This window comes from Myotis myotis, unplaced genomic scaffold (assembly GCF_014108235.1).
Source record: "Myotis myotis isolate mMyoMyo1 unplaced genomic scaffold, mMyoMyo1.p scaffold_m19_p_6, whole genome shotgun sequence".
NCBI classification, from domain to species: Eukaryota; Metazoa; Chordata; class Mammalia; order Chiroptera; family Vespertilionidae; genus Myotis; species Myotis myotis.
This window is the reverse complement of record NW_023416368.1, coordinates 91,783,015-91,803,713: the sequence shown is the minus strand read 5'-3', so window position 1 is coordinate 91,803,713 and position 20,699 is coordinate 91,783,015. Positions and strand designations below refer to the sequence as shown.

General features: G+C 43.2%; 1 protein-coding gene across 1 annotated transcript in view; it reads right to left on the bottom strand.

The window, feature by feature from the left end:
- The window catches only part of ADAM7 (ADAM metallopeptidase domain 7), an 87,405-nt gene extending 69,941 nt beyond the window's left edge, over window positions 1-17,464 (bottom strand). The window contains exon 1 of the mRNA XM_036314068.1: window positions 17,401-17,464. Coding sequence (XP_036169961.1) covers window positions 17,401-17,464 — 64 coding nt within the window. The remainder of the gene's footprint in view (window positions 1-17,400) is intronic.
- Between the last annotated feature and the right edge of the window lie 3,235 nt (window positions 17,465-20,699).

Here is a 20,699-nt window from a genome sequence, read left to right as displayed (position 1 = left end):
GATATTAATGTTTTTATCGCTTGCATTTAAATGTTGTGATTAAAAAGACATCACCTCATTGCACAATAAGAAAACCCTGATGAAAGGATTAAGACATACCTTTAAACTGAGAAGTGAATAAAATCATGAAAATTAAGCTCCCGGAAAGCATTCTGAATGATTCTGGTTGAAGAGGGATGCATGTGCTTGAGAAAAAATGTGCACAGTTCCTTGTCCTTGCTCCCACAGCAAGGATGAAGGGTCTAACAGGTAGTTAGACAGTTTTGATCCAGTTCAAGGAAGTGTTCCTTGACCCACGTTACACAATTTGTAAGGTGCTTGGGGCTAAAACCTGGAGGGTGGACAGCATGTACTAATTAAAGGCAACCACTGTGCTGGTGGTGCAGGTGGGCTGGGCAGAGATCCCAACTTCACGCCCACTGTAAATGATTCCTAGTGTACCAAAAATTAAAAAAAAAAAAATCATGTATGCCTCAGGAAAAAAATGATTGAAGAATGTTATATAAACTTTGGTCAAAGCAGGTCTTTCTATTCAAAATGCCACATGCAGAAACTTTAAAGGAAAATTTGATATAACAAAATAGATAGAAATATTGGGAACTTTCTAGCTAAATAATGGCTTTTAGTATGCTGTGTGAAACACAAGTTAGTAATCTTTATTTTGCTTCCACCTGATAAAAGAACCCAGGGAGTCATTGGGGGCAACAGGGGGAAATAAAGAAAAATAACTTTATATATTTTTTAAAATATGTTTTTATTGATTTTTAGAGAGAGAGGGAGAGGGAGAGAGAGAGAAATATCAGTTGGTTGTTACTGCATGCCCTTTACTGGGGATCAAGCCCACAGCTTGGGCATATGTCCTGACTGGGAGTTGAACCAGCAACCTTTTGGTGCATGGGACAACACTCACCCAACTGAGATACATTTGCCAGGACTATCTTTTTTCTTCTTCCATTTTTATTGAGATGTAACTGATATACAACTCTGTTTAGGATGTACAACATAATGATTTAACTTACGTATATTGTGAAATGATTACTACAATAAGTTTAGTTAACATCCATCATCTCATATAGATAAAAAACAACAACAGAGGAGAACCAAGATGGCGGCATAGGTTAACGCCGGAGTTTGCTGCTCTGAACAACTACTTCAAAAGTGAAACCAAAAAACGGAAGGGACATCACCCAGAACCACAGGAACGCTGGCTGAGTGGAAGTCCTACAACTAGGAGGAAAGAGAAACGCATACGGACACCCAGAGGAGGCGCAGTGCTGAAGTCAAATTCTGAGGTGCGGAGTGCGCGGAGCGGGCTGGCGGCGGAGGGCGCGGTTGGCGTTTTCAATCGGGAGGGAGTCGCAGACTCTGAGCTCCAGATCCGGGCGAGTCTTTGGGGACCCAGACTCAAACGGGAGAAGCCGGACTGTCTGGCTTCGGTCAGAGCGAGTGCAGCTTTCTCTCTGAGCTTTGCAGCGGGTGCTGGGACTCAGAGAGGCAGAGCCCCTGGGGACAGGACTGAGAGCCGCCATAACTGCTCTCTCGGGCCCACCCTGTTGATCCTGTGCGACCCGCCCCGCCCAAGCCCTGCACAGAGGCTTTTGCCGGATAGCCTCAGGCAAAGGCTAGATTAGCACCTCCCTAGAGGACAGAAGTTCTCTCACTGCTGACACAGCTGATTCTCATAGCCACTTGGCCTGGAGGTCAAACCCTCCCTGGAATTAGCTACAACAATCAAGATTTAACTATAAGACTTCGAACAAAGACCACTAGGGGGTGCACCAAGGAAGCATAACAAAATGCGGAGACAAAGAAACAGGACAAAATTGTCAATGGAAGATATAGAGTTCAGAACCACACTTTTAAGGTCTCTCAAGAACTGTTTAGAAGCCGCCGATAAACTTAATGAGATCTACAAGAAAACTAATGAGACCCTCGATCTTATATTGGGGAACCAACTAGAAATTAAGCATACACGGACTGAAATAACGAATATTATACAGACTCCCGACAGCAGACCAGAGGAGCGCAAGAATCAAGTCAATGATTTGAAATGCGAGGAAGCAAAAAACACCCAACCGGAAAAGCAAAATGAAAAAAGAATCCAAAAATGCGAGGATAGTGTAAGGAGCCTCTGGGACAGCTTCAAGCGTACCAACATCAGAATTATAGGGGTGCCAGAAGATGAGAGAGAGCAAGATATTGAAAGCCTATTTGAAGAAATAATGACAGAAAACTTCCCCCACCTGGTGAAAGAAATGGACTTACAGGTCCAAGAAGCGCGGAGAACCCCAAACAAAAGGAATCCAAAGAGGACCACACCAAGACACATCATAATTAAAATGCCAAGAGCAAAAGACAAAGAGAGAATCTTAAAAACAGCAAGAGAAAGAAACTCAGTTACCTACAAGGGAATACCCATACGACTGTCAGCTGATTTCTCAACAGAAACTTTGCAGGCCAGAAGGGAGTGGCAAGAAATATTCAAAGTGATGAATACCAAGAACCTACAACCAAGATTACTTTATCCAGCAAAGCTATCATTCAGAATTGAAGGTCAGATAAAGAGCTTCACAGATAAGGAAAAGCTAAAGGAGTTCATCACCACCAAACCAGTATTATATGAAATGCTGAAAGGTGTCCTTTAAGAAGAGGAAGGGGAAGAAAAAGGTAAAGATACAAATTATGAACAACAAATATGCATCTATCAACAAGTGAATCTAAGAATCAAGTGAATAAATAATCTGATGAACAGAATGAACTGTTGATTATAATAGAATCAGGGACATAGAAAGGGAATGGACTGACTATTCCTGGGGGGGAAAGGGGTGTGGGAGATGCGGGAAGAGACTGGACAAAAATCATGCACCTATGGATGAGGACAGTGGGTGGGGAGTGAGGGCGGAGGGTGGGGCGGGAACTGGGAGGAGGGGAGTTATGGGGGGAAAAAAAAAGAGGAACAAATGTAATAATCTGAACAATAAAGATTTAATTTAAAATTTAAAAAACAAACAAACAAACAAAAAACAACAACAACAAACTTTTGTGTTAAGAACCCTTAGGATCTATTCTCTTAACAAGTTTCCTATATATTACAGAGGAGTGCTCACTATAGTCACCATGCTATCCTTATCTGTAAGTGGAGTTCACCCTCCTAGTACTTACTTATCACTGTACCTTTTGACCACCTTCATCTACACTTACTTATGAAAACTCATTTATGCTATAAATTTTGAATTAATTTAAATTAAAAGACAAACAAAAACTCTATAAATGCATGCACAATCTATCTATATAAAAGGCTAATATGCAAAATGTCCCCTTGGGAGTTCAACCAGGAGACCAGGAGTTCGATTGCTTGCTAAGACATGAGCTGACCACCAGGGGGCGGCGTGAAATGAAGGAAGGCCCCAGCTGACAGCTGGAAGGCCCCTATTGGCCCTGATCGCTGGCCAGGCCTAGGGACCCTACCTGGGAGTGAATTTCAAACACCAGGCCTCTAATATATAATAAAAGTTGAGGGTGAATGTCCCTATAATATAGAACTTCTTCAAATCAATGCAAAAAAGAACACATTAATAGGTAAATGTGTAAGGGACCTGTGCAAACCTACCTATATGTCTGTGTTCTCTTATTATATTAGAAGAGATATCCCTTTGCCAATACATCCTTTATCTGTGTGTGTGATCCTATCCCCAACCCTGTTTCACATTATTGATTATCCCTATAGTAGTCCCCCAAAACATAACCAGTCTATGACAATTGAAAACTTTCTTTTGATAAGCTTAAATAAACTCAAGTCTTCCCCTTTCAAAATACCCTACCGTCAATTCTATATTCTACAAGCACCTACCATTATGTGTTTTTTTTTTTAATTCCCTTCTCAGCTAAACTTCTCACAGAGTTTATATAATTTTTAGTAATTTTCTTATCGACAGTTCATCCTAACACATTCAACTCAGGCATTTGCCTTTATGATTCTACCGATATAGCTGCCTATCTCCAAGGGATTCACAATTGCTGCCTCCAATGGATATTTTGGCTCCTCATCTTACTTGCCCTCTCAGCAATATTTGGCACTATTGACCAAACCATTTCCTTTGAAATATTATATTTAACTTCCCAGACAAAAAACAAAACAACAAGAATGAAGCCTGAAAGAGATTTCTATATCAAAGGGGCTCTGTGAGTCCAAATGTCAGACAAAAGCAGATCTTTTTAAAAATTTAAAATTTTACTTTTTTTGGAATTTATTTGAGTGACATTGGTTAATAAGTCATATAGGTTTCAGGTGTACAATTCTGTAACACGTCAGCAGTATATTGTATTTTGTGTTCATCACCGCAGATCTTAAAGATTACATGAGTATGGGGGTGTTTTTTTTCCTTCTCATTTCTCTGCTGCAAACCAATGAAGCAACCTCTCATAAGATGCTAATCTACTCCCATCTTTGTTTCCATGATGGGTTTGAGGTTGTAGATTCTCAAATTCATTATTTATTGCTACCTGGATCAGTTCTTTACATAATAGTCAACCGGGGGTGTTTTTCTTGGAGGCCTCTCAGCAGAGCTTGCCTGCTGAACCCTTTTGATCTACCTCACAATCCAGATACCCCTAGGGCTTGCCCTCCTGAGCTCTCTCCTCTCCTTTTTTCTCTCAATCTGCTCCCTCTCTTTGTCTAGCACAGCGGTTCTCAACCTGTGGGTCGCGACCCTTTTGGGGTTCAAATGGCCCTTTCACAGGGGTCGCCTAAGACCATCAGAAAACACATATATAATTACACGAGAAGCCTAGTGCACGACATTCGTGCACTGGTGGAGGGGGTCCTTCAGCTCAGCCTGTGGCTTCTTGCAGTCTGGGACCCCTTGGGACTCCTTTTGGCTGAGCAGCACTCCCCCTGTGGGAGAGCGCCGACCACCAGGGGGCAGCTCCAGCATTGAGAGTCTTCCCCCTGGTGGTCAGTGAGCATCATAGCAAGCAGTTGTTCTGCCATTCAGTCCATTTGCATATTAGGGTTTTATTATATAGGATATTGTTTTTGTGATTAATCACTATGCTTTAATTATGTTCAATTTATAACAATGAAAATACATTCTGCATATCAGATATTTACATTACGATTCATAACAGTAGCAAAATTACAGTTATGAAGTAGCAACAAAAATAATTTTATTGTTGGGGGTCACCACAACATGAGGAACTGTATTAAAGGGTCGCGGCATTAGGAAGGTTGAGAACCACTGGTCTAGTGCAACTTGGCAAGCAACCCCACAATGGTGGTGAAAGCATAGAAAGGATGACAGATGACAGAGATTATCTAAATCAGAAATAAGAAGCAGCCCACTCTGCAGACCCAAAATGCTTATTCTTGTACCACCTTTGTAAAGAGAAACATGAAGAAAAGGGGAGATAAATTCAAGCACATAAAGAGGATGAACAATAATATCTTATTCAAACTATAATAGTAATGGCAAAAGCTTCACATAGAAACAAAAAATTAGCATTTTTCTGTCTCATTTTAAAAGAAATGTCATTATAAAGTACTCCAAAGCCATATTAATCAATGGGAACTTGTAATTCTCTTTGTAGAAGCCAATTTCAACTCATGAATTGTGCTGTAAGTGCATTGAAAAGAACATTCAATTCAGAGTCAGGAGCTCTCTGTTCTCCTGTGATTAATTCTGCCTCCTCTGGAAAATTATTTATTTTCTGGGTCTCCGAGTCTTATTTATAAGTTGGGACTGTAAACTATTTGATCCTCAAGGGTCAATAAACTATTTTAACACCAGGATGCTATGTTTCCTTGCTTTTACTGATTTCTCCCCCTTTTCTAAGACCTTCCTCATTGATTAGGAGCTTTTATCCCCATCATACTTTTCATTTCTAACCACAGATTTGTCCATTAACATGCATAGTAAATGTCATGCAATAAATACAAGTGTCATAAAAGATCAATTCACTCTGCCACCCAAATGGACAAAGTTATTTCTGGGTAATGGCAGACCCAGAGTAAATAGAGTATAAAGAAATTTCACCTCTTAATTCTGATAATGCTATGATTTAGCTAATGACAGTGAACAAATTACTTAATATTCCTAGAGTTTTCATTTCATCATGGAAAACTAGAAATAATAGTACTTTGTACATAGGATCCCTGTGCAGGTTAAGTGTGATAATGAAAAATTCATTATATATATATCAATTTTGTTGAATGATTGACATTATTTTCCACCTTCAATTTAACTGTTTCATAAGATCTTTATGAAATACACTAAATTTTATAAAGTCAAATGGTTTAAAGAAGATAGACTTAAAGTCAAATGATGTCAAAATATAAAATAAAATTCAACATAATTAGATTTTCTCTTGTTGGATAAGTAGGGCCAAGATGATAGCATTTTTAATTCAACTCATAAAATTATGTCACCCCTTCTCTGCACTCCTCAACAAACTGTAATTTTCTTCATCTTTAACCAAATTATAGTAACTCTCTTGACCTTGCATGCCCTTTCAGCAAGCTCAGTATTTCTGTGGTTCCTTTATAACAAGCTCCTCTCAAAGAGTTATCTATAGTCACTGTCCCTAGTACTTCATTCTCTCTTTAATCCACTCCAGTCAGGGACAAGAGACAATCTCTTTTCTCCCACCTCTTTCCTGAAATTACTCATCATGGTCACCAACCATCTCTAGATTTTTAATTCAATGGTCAATTTTTAGTCCTGATTTTATTTCTCGGCCATATTGACTTGTTATTTGACCCTGTCTTTTTGGATACATGTTTCTTACTTGACTTCCAGCCCTACTGTTTCTCCCTCATTAGCTGCTCCTTCTTACTTGAAGTTCTTCACTCATGTCTCCTCATACAACAGGCCTGTAAACAGCAGAGGGTCCCAGGTCTCATTCTTTGAACTTATTCTCTTTTCAGTCTTATACGTATTCCCTTGGAGATATTACCAAATCACATGATTCAAAAATGACTGTTATGCTGTTGATTGCCAATTCATAGGTTTCAGAAATATTTTTTTTCCCCTTCAGTTGTCTATTTGGCATTGTCATTTTGATGTCTGGTGGGCATCACAAATTAAAAATATACTAAAACAAAACTCCTGATCTTCATCCTTAAAACTGTTCCTCCAAATGTCTTGCTCATCTCAGGAAATGACAATGCTGTCAATCAGTATAGCTACTCAAGGCAAAGATCAGGGGGTGGTCCGGTCCTGGTACCCTCTTTCTCTCACATTCCCACACAAGCTGTCAAGAAATATTGTTGATGCTTCCTTCAGAATAGACCCAGAATCTAACCTCCTTTCATCTCCTCCACCACTTCCACTCTGACAAAAGTCCTCAATCATGTCTCACCTGGATTAGGACAACTTTCTGATAAGTGGTTTTACTCTACTTTGCTTCTCCTTCATAGTTTATTTTCCAAAAGTAACAAGCCATCCCTTTAAGACAGAAGCAATGCTGTGTCAAGCCTCTCTTTAAAATATTCCAATGGCTACCATCTTACTGAATGGAAGCTAAATTCCTCATAATGATTCCACACTATCTCGCACCCTGTGCCTCTTGCACCTCATCCCCTCCTCTTCTCTTCAGCTTTCTTCAGCCACTCTGTCCTTCTTGTTCCCAGAAGAAACATGCCAACATGCTGTCTTCAAACGTCAGGTCTCCATCCTTACCTTTCTTAGTTCTTTTCTCAAATATCATTTTTTCAATAAGATCTACTATGTTGTACACTCCACTTTATTTTATTTTAAATATGTTTTTGTTGATTTCAGAGAGAGATAGCAATATCAATGATCAGAGAGATTCATTGATCAGCTGCCTCCCACATTCCCCCCACTATGGATCTAGCCTGCAACCCAGGCATGTGCTCTGACTGGGAATCGAATCATGACCTCCTGGTTCCTAGGTCGACACTCAACCACTGAGTCATGCCAGGTGAGCTGCAAATCCCTTCATGCAATACACCCAAGCTCTCCTTATCACCTTTCCCACTTGGCCAATGAAGACTAGCAGCTGGTCAGTGAAGATATTATTTATGTATTTGTTTTTCATCTGTCTACCTGCACAGAATGCAATGTAGATAATATTGTCTATTGTTCAGTGTTATGTCCGCAATATCTAGAATGGCACCTCCCACAAAGTAGACTCTTGATAAATGCTTTTAATGGAAATTAAGCATTTTTAAGGATATTGTCCTTACAGTTTATATATATACTAGAGGTCTGATGCATGAAATTCATGAAAGAGCAGGTTTTTCTTCCCCCAGCTGGGGGCACTGGATTCCCTCTGGCACCTGGGACCAGAGCTGGCTTCCCTCCAGCTGCCCACAGGCACCCAGGACCCCGGCTTCCCTCTGGCTCTGGCTTCGAATGGAAGGATGTCTGCAATGATGTCCAGAAGGATGTCCGGTCTAATTAGCATATTACCCTTTTATTAGTATAGTTTTTTAAGAAACCAGTATTATCAATGAATGTCTGAGACTCTTCCCTCTTCTGTCTTTCTTAAGGGAATACCCTAGTCCAGTGATCGGCAAACTCATTAGTCAACAGAGCCAAATATCAACAGTACAACGATTGAAATTTCTTTTGAGAGCCAAATTTTTTAAACTTAAACTATATAAGTAGGCACATTGTTATTAACTTAATTAGGGTACTCCTAAGGCTTAGGAAGAGCCACACTCAAGGGGCCAAAGAGCCGCATGTGGCTCGTGAGCTGCAGTTTGCCGACCACGGCCCTAGACACATGGTAGCCAAGTATAAGGAGAAATAACTTACATTCAGACACTTTTTGCAAAATATTTTAAGATTTGCAACACAAAAAAGCAGGAACTGATCACTTGCTTGGTTGGCCTGTTCGGTTCTTGGTGTCCTTGCTCCTTTTATCAGAACTCTGTGTGAGTTCTCCCACTTAGCCGGTTCGCCTTTCATCTTCCTCCAGGTTCAGCTGAAACACCTTTTACAAGGTTGATTGAACAGAACTTCGCGTATACTAGTCAGTCTTTTATGGTTTAATCATATTCTTCATTTCATGCCACCCTCTCCTCCAACCTGACAAGTACAATAAGCCGCTCTCTGAGGTGAGGGGACATCTCCTATCCAGCTTTCCTGAACCCACACATCTCATGCCACATTCTTCATGATACTTCTGTTACCCACCATAGAACAGCTGTTTCTTCCTCCCCCGACTCCTAACACTCTGCCTACCTCTGCCCCACAGCGTACATGTTAGTGTGTGAGAAATTTTGAGCAAGTTTTCTCTTTTGTCTGCTTGCTTTTGTAGACTAGATATAGTGAAGTCTAAGGTGTTTGGTAAGTTTGTTTAGATCTCAGTTAAGTGATATAAATGAGTCCCATGCCCTCCATCTGTTACTTCTCTCAAACACTTGCAATGCCAGGAAGTATTAGTAAACTTTTCAGCTTATCTTCTGAACCATGTGCAAGCCCTTTGAAGACAGAGACCATGGCTAACATCCACATGTTCCCTGCAGGGTCTAACAACTCCAGGCCTTGTGCACTGTTGGGACTCAGTACATAGTATATTCAGAAGATTAATTTACTATAGCTTTATTGCTGCACTCAATTTGCAGAATAGGTGATAAACATTATACATTTATTGTGACTGCAAACGGTTCCTTTACGACTCTACACTTTCTGAAAATTCAAGCTTCTCTGGGTCTCTGTATATCTAACACAAGGTTGCTCAAAGGCCCCAGAATCACCTGTGACAAAGAGCTAGGCAATACCATCAAATACTAGGAGCCAAGATCGTATTATTATTTCTAATAGATTGGACATCCATCGTGCCTTTTTTCTGAAACTAGGGATGAATGTGATAGCATCTCTATAGCTTGCCCAATGCTTTCTCCCATAGTCATCCCTTCCGGCATAGCTAGATCTCTGTGTGCCGTACTAGCAGCACTCCATTAATCATGGGCAGAGGCTGGGCATGGCTCCCAAGCCTGTGCCAGAAAGTCCCCACAGCAAGGCTGTCTCTTCACAAAGACAAAGTTAAGGACGCGATGTTGGCCCTCAGATATCCCTTCGCTCAGAATGCATGATTTTAAATCAGGCTTGAAATTAGCTCTATTATCTAATGATGAAATAAAATATACACGCTGCCCTAACTGGTTTGGCTCAATGAATAGAGTGTTGGCCTGCGGACTCAAGGGTCCCAGGTTTGATTCCGGACAAGGGCATGTATCTTGGTTGCAGGCACATCCCCAGTAGGGAGTGTGCAGGAAGCAGCTGATCGATGTTTCTCTCTCATCGATGTTTCTGACTCTCTATCTCTCTCCCTTCCTTTCTGTAAAAAAAAATCAATAAAATACATTTAAAAAAAATAAAATGTACACCCTGAGCACTCCACTCTATCAGGCAATTGCTCATTACTCTTTAACAATATGTGGTAGTTATACTTTTGACTCCTCCAAAACTTAACTACATCAGTGGCCCCCCTAGGTATCTGTGGGGAGATTGGTTCCAAGTGTCCCCACCAGGGACACAAAAAATTGAGGATGCTCAAGTCCCCTATATAAAATGGCAAATATCAATGTATACAATTGGCCCTCCACATCTGCGTGCTCCCAACTATGGATCAAAATGGTATAGATATTTATTTTAAAAATTCATGTGTAATTGGACCCACACACTTCAACCAATGTTGCTCAAGGGTCAACTGTACTCACTTAACCAGGACAAAATTTATATATATATAGTATTCAGATATTAATTGAAGGATGAGATTTGCCCACAGTTATGAACTCTACAGCAGAGTGTTGTATAAATTAAAATAAAATGGTTGAAAAATAATTTAGATGAAGTCAGTCACCTCTCAAACTCTGGCAGATTTTTGGAACTGGGTGCTCAACAGAGATGTGTTCAGCAGTGGAACAGGTTAAACAGGATTAGGGGGTGGGGCTGTGCTGCGAGATGAAGCTATCCACTATATCCCAGATGGATGGTATACAGGTCCATTTGCTAGAGTAAAAAGATAATTATTTATTCTGAAGGCAATGGCCACAACGTTTTTAAACACAGAAATATTGTGTTAGACTTATTTTTTAATCATATAATCATATGGATATCTGAGACGAATTGGAGTGTATAAAAGAGAAAATTTACATATATATATGACAATTCCTGGCACAGGGCTTCTAAAACTCTTGTAATTTCCTAAGTGATAGAATTTCTTGTTCTAATAGCTGGTCTTTGACCCCATCCTTGACACAGGCCTCCCTAAATCCTTGTAATTCCTAAGTGATGAGAGCACTAGGGGCATCTTTTGTTCTAATGACATGACTGGTGAGCTCATGGACCGTTCCTGTATGGTGGCCGGTCACCAGAAAGACCAAGCCATGATTAGAATCTTGGAATTATCAGCCTCACACCACCATCCTGAGTGGAGAGGGGATGCAAATGGAGTCAATAACTGATGATGTCTACATGAGTAAGGCACCATAAAATTCCAGTGATAGGAGCTTCAGAGAGCTTTGGGTTGGCAAGCATATCCATGTATGAGGGTGTGTCAGCACCCCAACTCCATGGTGACAGAAACCCCTGAACTCAGGACCCTCCCAGACCTCCTATCTCTCCATCTAACTGTTCATCTGTATCCTTTGCCATATCCTACATAATAAAAGCCCAGTGACGAAATGACAGAATGACCAGAACAACCAGTGGACTAGTTGCTATGACACACACTGACCACCAGGGGGCAGACACTCAATGCAAGAGCTGCCCCTTGGTGGTCAGTGTGCTCCCACAGTGGGAGCCCACTGGGCTGACTGGAATGAGCTGCTCCCACAGCAGGTGATCCCTGCAGGCCACCTCCCCCTCTCCCCCAACAGTACTCGAATCACAGCACTAAAAGCTGGTGGTTACTAAGCGCCATCCTTGTGGCAGGCAAGGGCCTACACTCCACTGAATCTCAGATATTCCCAGAACCCGCCTCACAGAGTTGATCTAAGGCAGTGGTTCTCAACCTTGGCTACACATTAGAATCACCTGGGAATCTTTTTAAAATCCTGATTTCTGGGCCTCATCTTCCAGAAATTCTATTTCTTTGTTATGGGGTGGGGCCACAACATTAGTAACAAAGAAACAGCATTTCTGGAGGATGAGGCCCAAAAATCAGGATTTTAAAAAGTTCCCAGGTGATTCTAATGTGCAGCCAAGGTTAAGAACCACTGATCTAAGGGTTTCTATTCATAGCTTTAAGAATGGAATGAGATCATCAGCTTAAGTAGGTGAGGGAAAACACACACTGCTCCTTCTTCATTCTCTTCGTCCTACCTTCTTGCGAGAAAACAAACACCTGTTTCCAACATCCCGCCCTGAGTGCTGTACCGAGAGCTCACCGGCCCTCAGCTCTGAGTGAGTCTGCCTTCCAATGGCCTTTACACCTAGCGCCGCTGCCTGCGCATCTTACTCAACCCGTATCACTGACCGAGCGGCCTTGTCCCAGGTGATGCCCAGGTGCTCGCAGAGCAGCAGGAAGCCAGCCGCCCTGTTCTACTGAGTGTGCATGCGTTCTTCCAGGAGAGGATGAGGGTGCGGGAGGAAACAGGCTCTGACAGACGGGAGGTGCAGCAGTTAGAGGGCACGGGCACCATGAAAACATGGGAATGAAGCCACATAGGGGCTCCATGAAGGGAGGGGCAGAGGAAGGCTCACTGAGGGACAGTGGACGGATGGAGGAGAGTCAGGCCATCGCCTGGAGAAGGGCATCGGATACTGGGCACAGCCCACAGAGGGGCAGTAAGAGGAGCGAGTGGTCGAGTGGAAGGGGGTCAAGGCTTGAGGGGGGACACATCCTGTAGGGATCAAGGGCCCGTGAGAACCTGGCATCCCCTGAGTGCAGGGGGAGGCGCCAGGGCTGTAGATGAGGACCTGCTGGGCTGACGCAGTGGGGGCAGACCCTCTGGCTTCTGTGTCAGTAGCAGACTGAGGGAGGAGAGGAAGCAGGGAGACAGCAGAAGGCGACAGCACCCTCCCTGAGGGCGATGCGGAGACAGTGGAAACTGTACTGGGTGTACTGGAGGGAAGCCAGAGCATGAGGAACGATGTCGGGGGTAAAGGGGAGGAGGCCCCCTGTTCGGCTCAGCCCCTAGGAAGGCAAGGTCTCTGGCAGCTGCTGGCAGGGGACCTGGGGGGTCAGATCCCATCTGTTTTGAGGGTCTGACTGTAAAAGCCAGACCTTAGTTTGGGCTCCACACAAGGGACCTGGAATGTTCACGTCCAGCCTCCCACCCTGATGTCCAGGCTGTGGGTCATTCCTGTCTGGCTGCCCTAATCCCTTCACGCCTCCCACCCGCACCCTCCCAAGATCTCTTCAGTAATGACAAGTACTTATCAGAAATAAGAACATGGTTTTATTTTTGGTACAAAAAACAACAAAACAGAATGTGCAGTATTATGGAAAGCAAATGTTGAACTAGGAAAATGAAGTCCCTTTGTGGACAAACAGATCAGCTATGCCCAGAACCCGGTTCACTCGTGACACAAAAGGGCTCAGGGTCCAATGCAAAGGGCTTGCCCAGGTGGTCCAACTCCAATCCCTGACTCCAGTTTCCAGGACAGAGCGGATCCGCACCACAGAACAGAATGGCCGGCTGAGACCAGCCCCAGGTCCTTCAGCCTAAGGCAACGCTTTCGGAGCTTCCAGAGAAAGAAACACTCCTGAGTCGCTGGGACTGGGTGGTCAGCTGCCTCTTACTCCCACCCAAGGTCTGTGGTGCTCCCAGCTCTGCCCCTCCCTCCCCCTCCCATGTCCCCTCCCAGGTGAACCCCGGATGGCCCTTCCCATCCTCCGCCCCCCTCAGCTCCAATGGCAGGTAGGGAGGGTGGGGGGTCGCTATGATGTGCGCTGACCACCAGAGGGCAGCGGGGAACATGGTGGGTGTTGGCAAGGAGGTGCTGGCAGAGGGGGGCAGTGGAGGCACTGCCAGCCCCAATGGACTTCTGGGTGAGCCGGGCTGCAGCCACTGGGACCACAGGGGCCAGTCGGGGTCCCCGTGATTTCATGCCGGAGCCGTTCTGCGAGGCTGGTTGGGAGAGAGCGCACTGTCCGCCCGGCTTCCGTGCGGCGCTGCTGGATGGCCCACAGGCCCATGCTGCACCCTGGCCTGAGGCGTCCAGCCACACTCACCGCATCTCTGCGTGGGGACTTGGGTGCTGTGACTCAGGTGGAGGGGGGTGGGGGGGGGGGGCCCGGGGGCCCAGGTACTTCCCAGAGCCCAGAGGTCAGCTGGGTCCTTCCCTTCCACACCAGACGCTTGTGCTTTGATCGGTGGCCAGGCCTAGGGACTGCACCCATGCATGAATTTTGTGCACTGGGCCTCTAGTTCTTTAATAAAATGGTAAATGTGTTTCCCTGGTTCTGTGAGCTGTTCCAGAAAAGAATCAAATCCAAGGGGAGCGAGGTCATGGGAACCTCTGATTTGTAGCCAATTTGCACAGAAGTCGTGGGTGTCCTGGGGACCTCCTCTTTGCAACTGGCATCTGAAATGGGACAATCTTGTGGGATTGAGCCCTTAACCTGTGGGATCTGATGCTATTTCCAGGTAGAAATGTCAGAACTGAGTTGAATTGTAGGACACCCTGCTGGTGTCACAGAATTACTGATGTCAGAAAACCTCCCACACATGTGGTGACCAGCAGTGTCAAAAGGGAAGAGTTCCGTGTGGAAGTAAAGGAGGAAGGCAGGTGAAGAGAACTCGAGGTTTTTTCCCATATACAAGAGAATGGATAAGATTTTTTTTAAAATGACAATGCTAACTGCTGGTGAAGATTTGGAGTAACTCAAATTCTCACATATGACTAATGGAGATATGAGTGATGATATTCTATAAAACATCAGCTTCTTATAAAGTTAAATATCTACTGTCATATGACCTAGTGGTTGCACTCTTGGTGTTTACCCTGAGAAATCAAATTATATGTCAAACAAAAACATGTGCACAAATGTTCACTGCAGTTGTAGTCATAAGAGGCACAAACCAGAAACCACCTAAATATCCATGAGTGGTAAAATGGATTACACAATTTGTAGTGTCCTCATATGCTAGTACCTACTAAGTGATTTTTTTTTAAAAAAAATGAACTGCCAGTGCACACAGTGAAATAGATGAGGCAGTTCTAAAATATGTTCAAAGATTCTTTTTCATATTCTTTGTTGGACCTTCTCTTGATTCAGGACTGACCATCATGGTGCACTTGCAAGCAATGCAAAGCAACTGAAGGGATGTCATATAATCTCTTGACTAGTTCAGAAAAGGACATATAGCTTCTGCCTGGTCCTGTGACACTCACTTTAAATCCCTGACCTGCCTTGTACCGATTCTCACCACTCTGAGGCTACCAATCTATGAAGAAGCCACATATCAGTGTTCCAGTCCACAGATGCACTTGGATTTCTGCCAATAACCAGCATCAAGAACCAGTGAGTGAGTCTGCCTCCAGATGCTCTGGGCCCCGGGCATGAAGTCACTGCCAGTCTGTCCAGCTGAGATCCCAGACACCACCGGCTTCCCACTGTGCCCTGATGAAACCCTGACCCACTAAAATGTTTTGTGCCACTAGAACAATAGATGAATCTCTGAAATATTATGCTGAGTGAGATTCTGGGCTCAAAGAATACATACTGCAAGATTTCCTTTACCTGAAACTAGAAAACACAAACTTACTACTGAGTTGGTAGCATATCTGTGACTGCCAGGGCCTGCTGTGGGGTGGGGCTGAGTGGGGTAGGGCATAAAAATGGGTAATGGAAATGTTGTACAGTTTGATGGTGGTAGTGGTGACATTTGTAAAAATTCATTGAACTGTATCCTTAAAGTAAGTGTATTTTATTGTATATATATTATACCTCAATTTATTTGTATTTTTAAAAAATAGCAACAAATGTACAGAGGAAACTAGAAGCTATAGAAGAGTGCTATTGATATGCCCAAAGGATGGATAGATGTCTGCAAATATTTGTTCTCCTTTTAGTCACTAAGTCATTCATGACCAAATCCTCAGGAAAAGATGGGGGAGGGACAGACAGGCCTTGGGCTGCTGCCTGCCTAATTCTGGAATTTCAATGGTCAGGAAAAATGTGGACTGTTGTTGCTCATGTCCTCCTAGAAGTTTTCATGTTCGAGCAATATTTCTTTCCACAGGAAAGGCCAGCTAGTGACTATAGTCAGTTCTTTATTTCTGACAGCAGGTGTCACAATTGCCTCATAAAAGAGAAGCATACTGCGTTTTAAAATGTGGTTTTAAAGTCTATTCAGTTAGTATCATGGATTGCCATGACAATGAATACATTACTTCTAATGACAAGCATGTTGCAGGTAAGTACATCACTGATTTAGTAAAGTGATCGAAGAGAAAAAAGGGAACATCAGCTCATTAAATGTGTGTGTGTGTGTGTGTGTGTGTGTGTGTGTGTGTGTGTGTGTGTGTTATCCATATATACAACAAGCAATATCCCTAGTTCATAAATGTTAAAATATGAAAAGATGCTACCTCTAGCATCAAGGAAATATGGTGACTAACCACAAGCTATTAGCAGGTGCCAGGTAAGCCCCAAAGCCCTCACACTGCTTCCCAGCTTCTCAGACATCTGCCTCATTTAGCTGCCCTTGCACAGACTTTAACTCAGGAGAGGAGCAACCAAGTGCCAATGCCCCTGCTGGTTGGTACAGCAGAAAACAATGGAGATTTTTGAGGCCAGCAGGGCCTAGGATAGTGAAGTATGGCGGTGGGCACTGGACAGTTGATTATGGACATGGGAGGTTGTATCCTTCTTTCATTTAGACTCTGGGGTGGTTCGGAGAAACGTAAGGAATTCTGTCTGCTGTCTGTGATAGAGCCTGCAGCAAGTGCCTGCTGTTTCAGTCGTCTGTCCACAGCAAGAGCTCAATAAGTGAAGTGAGATGAGCCAGCTAACAGCCTCTAGAAGGTGCGCATCCCAACCTCGGCAACAGACTGTGAGGACTTCATCTCCCAGGGATCAGCAGAAGCTTGGGCCTGCCCCTGATCCTCACACTCTTAGCTTTTACTATTGAATATTGTTTGTAGGTAGTTTTCTATCTTAAAAGGTGAATTAATCCTCACTGTTTCATATTTCTCTGCACTCAATTCTGGGTCCCTCATTTTGGCCAAGACCATCATACCCTTTATTGGTGGATATCTTTGTAGGACAGGAGGCCTACACATAATGAGTCAGAAAAGGTGCCCTCTGGTAGCCGGCCTGTGAAAATGTCCTGATATCTTCCAGACATGAGTGCCTCTTCCTCAAATTTACAACTTCTTCTGTACTTCTACTTACTTCACAAAGGAATAAATGTTACCATAAACAAATAAACAAACAATAATAAAGGGAAAAGTTATAAAGCCTTTAAAGACCAATTACCAATGGGTGTGAAATTTCCCCCCATGGAGACAGCCTTATCCAGGGTAAAAGCTGGAAGATCCATCTCTAAACTATATTTCTTGGCTAATACTTCTGTCTAAGCAAAGTATTGGAGGATGGGGAAGAGAGAGTGCTAGTCACGAAGCCTGGTTCTGGTGGAACATATGTGACAGGAGTCATTACACAGCAGCCTTAGGAGAGCAAGGCATCAGGATACGAAACAGGACACACATGCCACGCCCTGGCTGAATAAGGATCCAAGCTGACTTAGAAATAGCCACTGGTGTCTCACTGATGTGACAAGTCAGTGAAGAGTTTTGGGATTTGCAGTCCTGTTGAAAATGTACAAGAAAAAGCAGAATCAAAATAGGGAGGGGAAACTACTAAGACTAATATGTTAGTTTAGCAATGTCACAAATTAGATACACAGTTCAATACAACAGAATAAAAAGTCCAGGAATTGACTCTATATATGTACATATTGATTTTTTTCTGTTTTTGTAAATGCACCAAGGAAACTCAACAAATGGTGCTGGAACCGCTGGAAAATATATATATATATCTATGTTCTTGTTAGAATGTTGGGGAACAGCACTCTCAAGAAGAGAGTATAATTAGTCCCCATCCTCTGCGCCAAAGTATTTTACATGCTGTTACTTTATCTCTTTTTAATTTATATAAAACACTGAAAAGATGATTTGGTGCTATAACTATTTAAATATGTGGACAACTTTCTTATTATGATTTTTAGCTGTTAGTTTTTCTTATTAGTTTCTAAAATATACAGTGAATAATTCAGGTGCCAAGACTTTGGTGTACTATCCCTGGAAAGAGAATGTCATATCTGAGGTAAACTCCAAGCATCCATTTACTTGTTGTGTGACACTGGTTAACTCTTTCTGAATGTCAATGTTATCATCTGCAAAATGGAAACATCACTAAACTAAAGGGAGTATATGAAAATTAAATAAGATGATATATGGCAAGAACTAAGGACAGTGTGTGGATGAAGAGGGCCACATGCTGACCTGACAAGCTCAGGGAAGGCCTGCATGGCAGTCTTGCAAACTCAGAGACCTAAAGTAACCACAAAGGATGGTCTGAAGTTAAATTTTACCTAAAAGCAGTGATGGTGGGTAGTTACATCCTAGGCTGGTATCTTCACTGACAAGGTCAACCTTTACCTTAACTGAGCCTATCTGTCTTTTTGCATCTGTAATAACATACCCTTTAATTGTCTGGCCAACATATAACTTCCCTTTTTCTGGACCCCTTGGGGCACAACCTGATGTGCCTGGGCACCAGGACAGACACAACAAATTCCTTCATTGTTATCATGTTAATTGTTCCTGCACCCACCTAAGTATGTCTCTATCATTTTACATTTTATCCAATCCCAGGGGCCCTCCCCTCCCCCCCAACCCCTCTTTGCTTTCTCCCACCTCTCTACCCTATCACCAATGGATCTCATGTAACCCATCTATGTCCCTTCCTTTGATTGCAAGGTATAAATATAGATGTAACCCGCCATTCTCTGGAGCACTAGCTCAATCTGTTGAGGTTCTGCTTCCTGGAAATTGTTGACAGTTTGGCTCAAATAAACTCACAAAAATTCTTTACAGGTTTGAATGTTTTTATGTTAACAAATTTCTAATAGCTATTAGCCTAAATGTCCTTCCTCATTTAATGGGTCCTAAATACCCCCCATCATTCACATAACCCCATTCTGCCTGAAGGCGCTCTCACTTCAGGCTGTGGTGAAGGCTGAGGCCTAAGGAGAAAAAAGACAGAGGAGAGAAGAAGTCACCCTTTTTCTTCCTGCCTGCCTGCTTGAGCTAGGATATCTCATCTTGTTTCTTGCCTTTGAACTGAATTATACCATCAGCCCTTTGGGTCTCCAGTTTGCAAATGTCAGGTTGTGGGACTTCATAGTCTTCATGTAAGGGGTCAGAAATAGAATGTTGGGGAAGAGCTAGTATTGTAAGAAATATTAATCATGCTCTGTTAACCATAATTGTTTTATTCTGATTAAAGAAGTCACATTCTACCCTGGCTGGAGCTGACCTGGAGATGCATCCCTTCCTCCCCATTTGGAGCTGCCTATTATCATGGAAAGATTAACAACTATGTTGCAGAAACCAGAATCACCAGCCCTTTGCAGATCCCCAGCCCTTTTTGCATACCTGCAGGGCTTTGCAAACCTCCAGCCTGCTTACCTGTTAATTGTCCATTTATCACTCCCTTTGGCTATTTCCCCATGTAACCCCAGCCCTTGCATATCACTAAGCCTTTGAAGACCCCTAGTTCTTTTGCATATCTGAAAACTGCCCTTTTGCCTACTTTTCCTTAGTAGTTCTACTATACTAGAGGCCCAGTGCATGAAATTCATGCACTCACAGGGGGAGGAGGGTCCCTCTGGTAGTCCCTCAGGGGATGTCCGACTAACAGCTTAGGCCCAAGCCATCAGTTGGACATCCTTAGTGCTGCCGGGGAGAAGGGAGAGGCTCCCACCACCGCCGCTGCCCTCGCCAGTCATGAGCCCAGCTTCTGGCTGAGCAGTATTCCCCCTGTGGGAGCGCACTGACCACCAGGGGGCAGCTCCTGTGTTAAGCTATTGGGTCAAAATTGGCTATCCAAGGGGTCCTGGATTGTGAGAGGGAGCAGACCAGATCAAGGGATTCCATGGTGCATGATTGGGGCTGGAGAGGGATGCAGGAGGTTGGCCACCTGGGGAGGGACATCGGGAGGGCTCCTGGGCATGTCTGGCCTGTCTTGCTCAGCAAGCTAACCTACCAATTGGAGCGTCTGCCCTCTGGTGGTCAGTGCACGTCATAGTGACTGGCCGAACGGTCCACTGTCTGCTCCTTGGTGGTCAGTGTACGTCATAGTGAGCAGTTGAATGGCCTTAGCATATCATTAACATATTACGCTTTGATTGGTTGAACAGATGACTGGACGACCGGACACTTAGCATATTAGGCTTTTATTATATAGGATAAGCAGCTGGCTAGTGAAGGGATGGAGAGCAGACTTTTGTGGCTAACCTGCTCCTCTGCCATATTGCTGGCAATATTGGAATAAATGCTCACCTATGATTTAACCCCGTCTCTGCTTAATTGGCTCAAGTAGTGACAGGCAGCATGGATCCATTGTTTGTTTGGTTACATTCATAACTAGATGAGCTAATTTGTCATAGTCAATGTATCTCTTATATATAACATATAAATAAATAAATATATAGTCTGTCTCTCTGGATAATTCTGACTAAGATAGGTTTTACTATAATGTATCTGTAATAA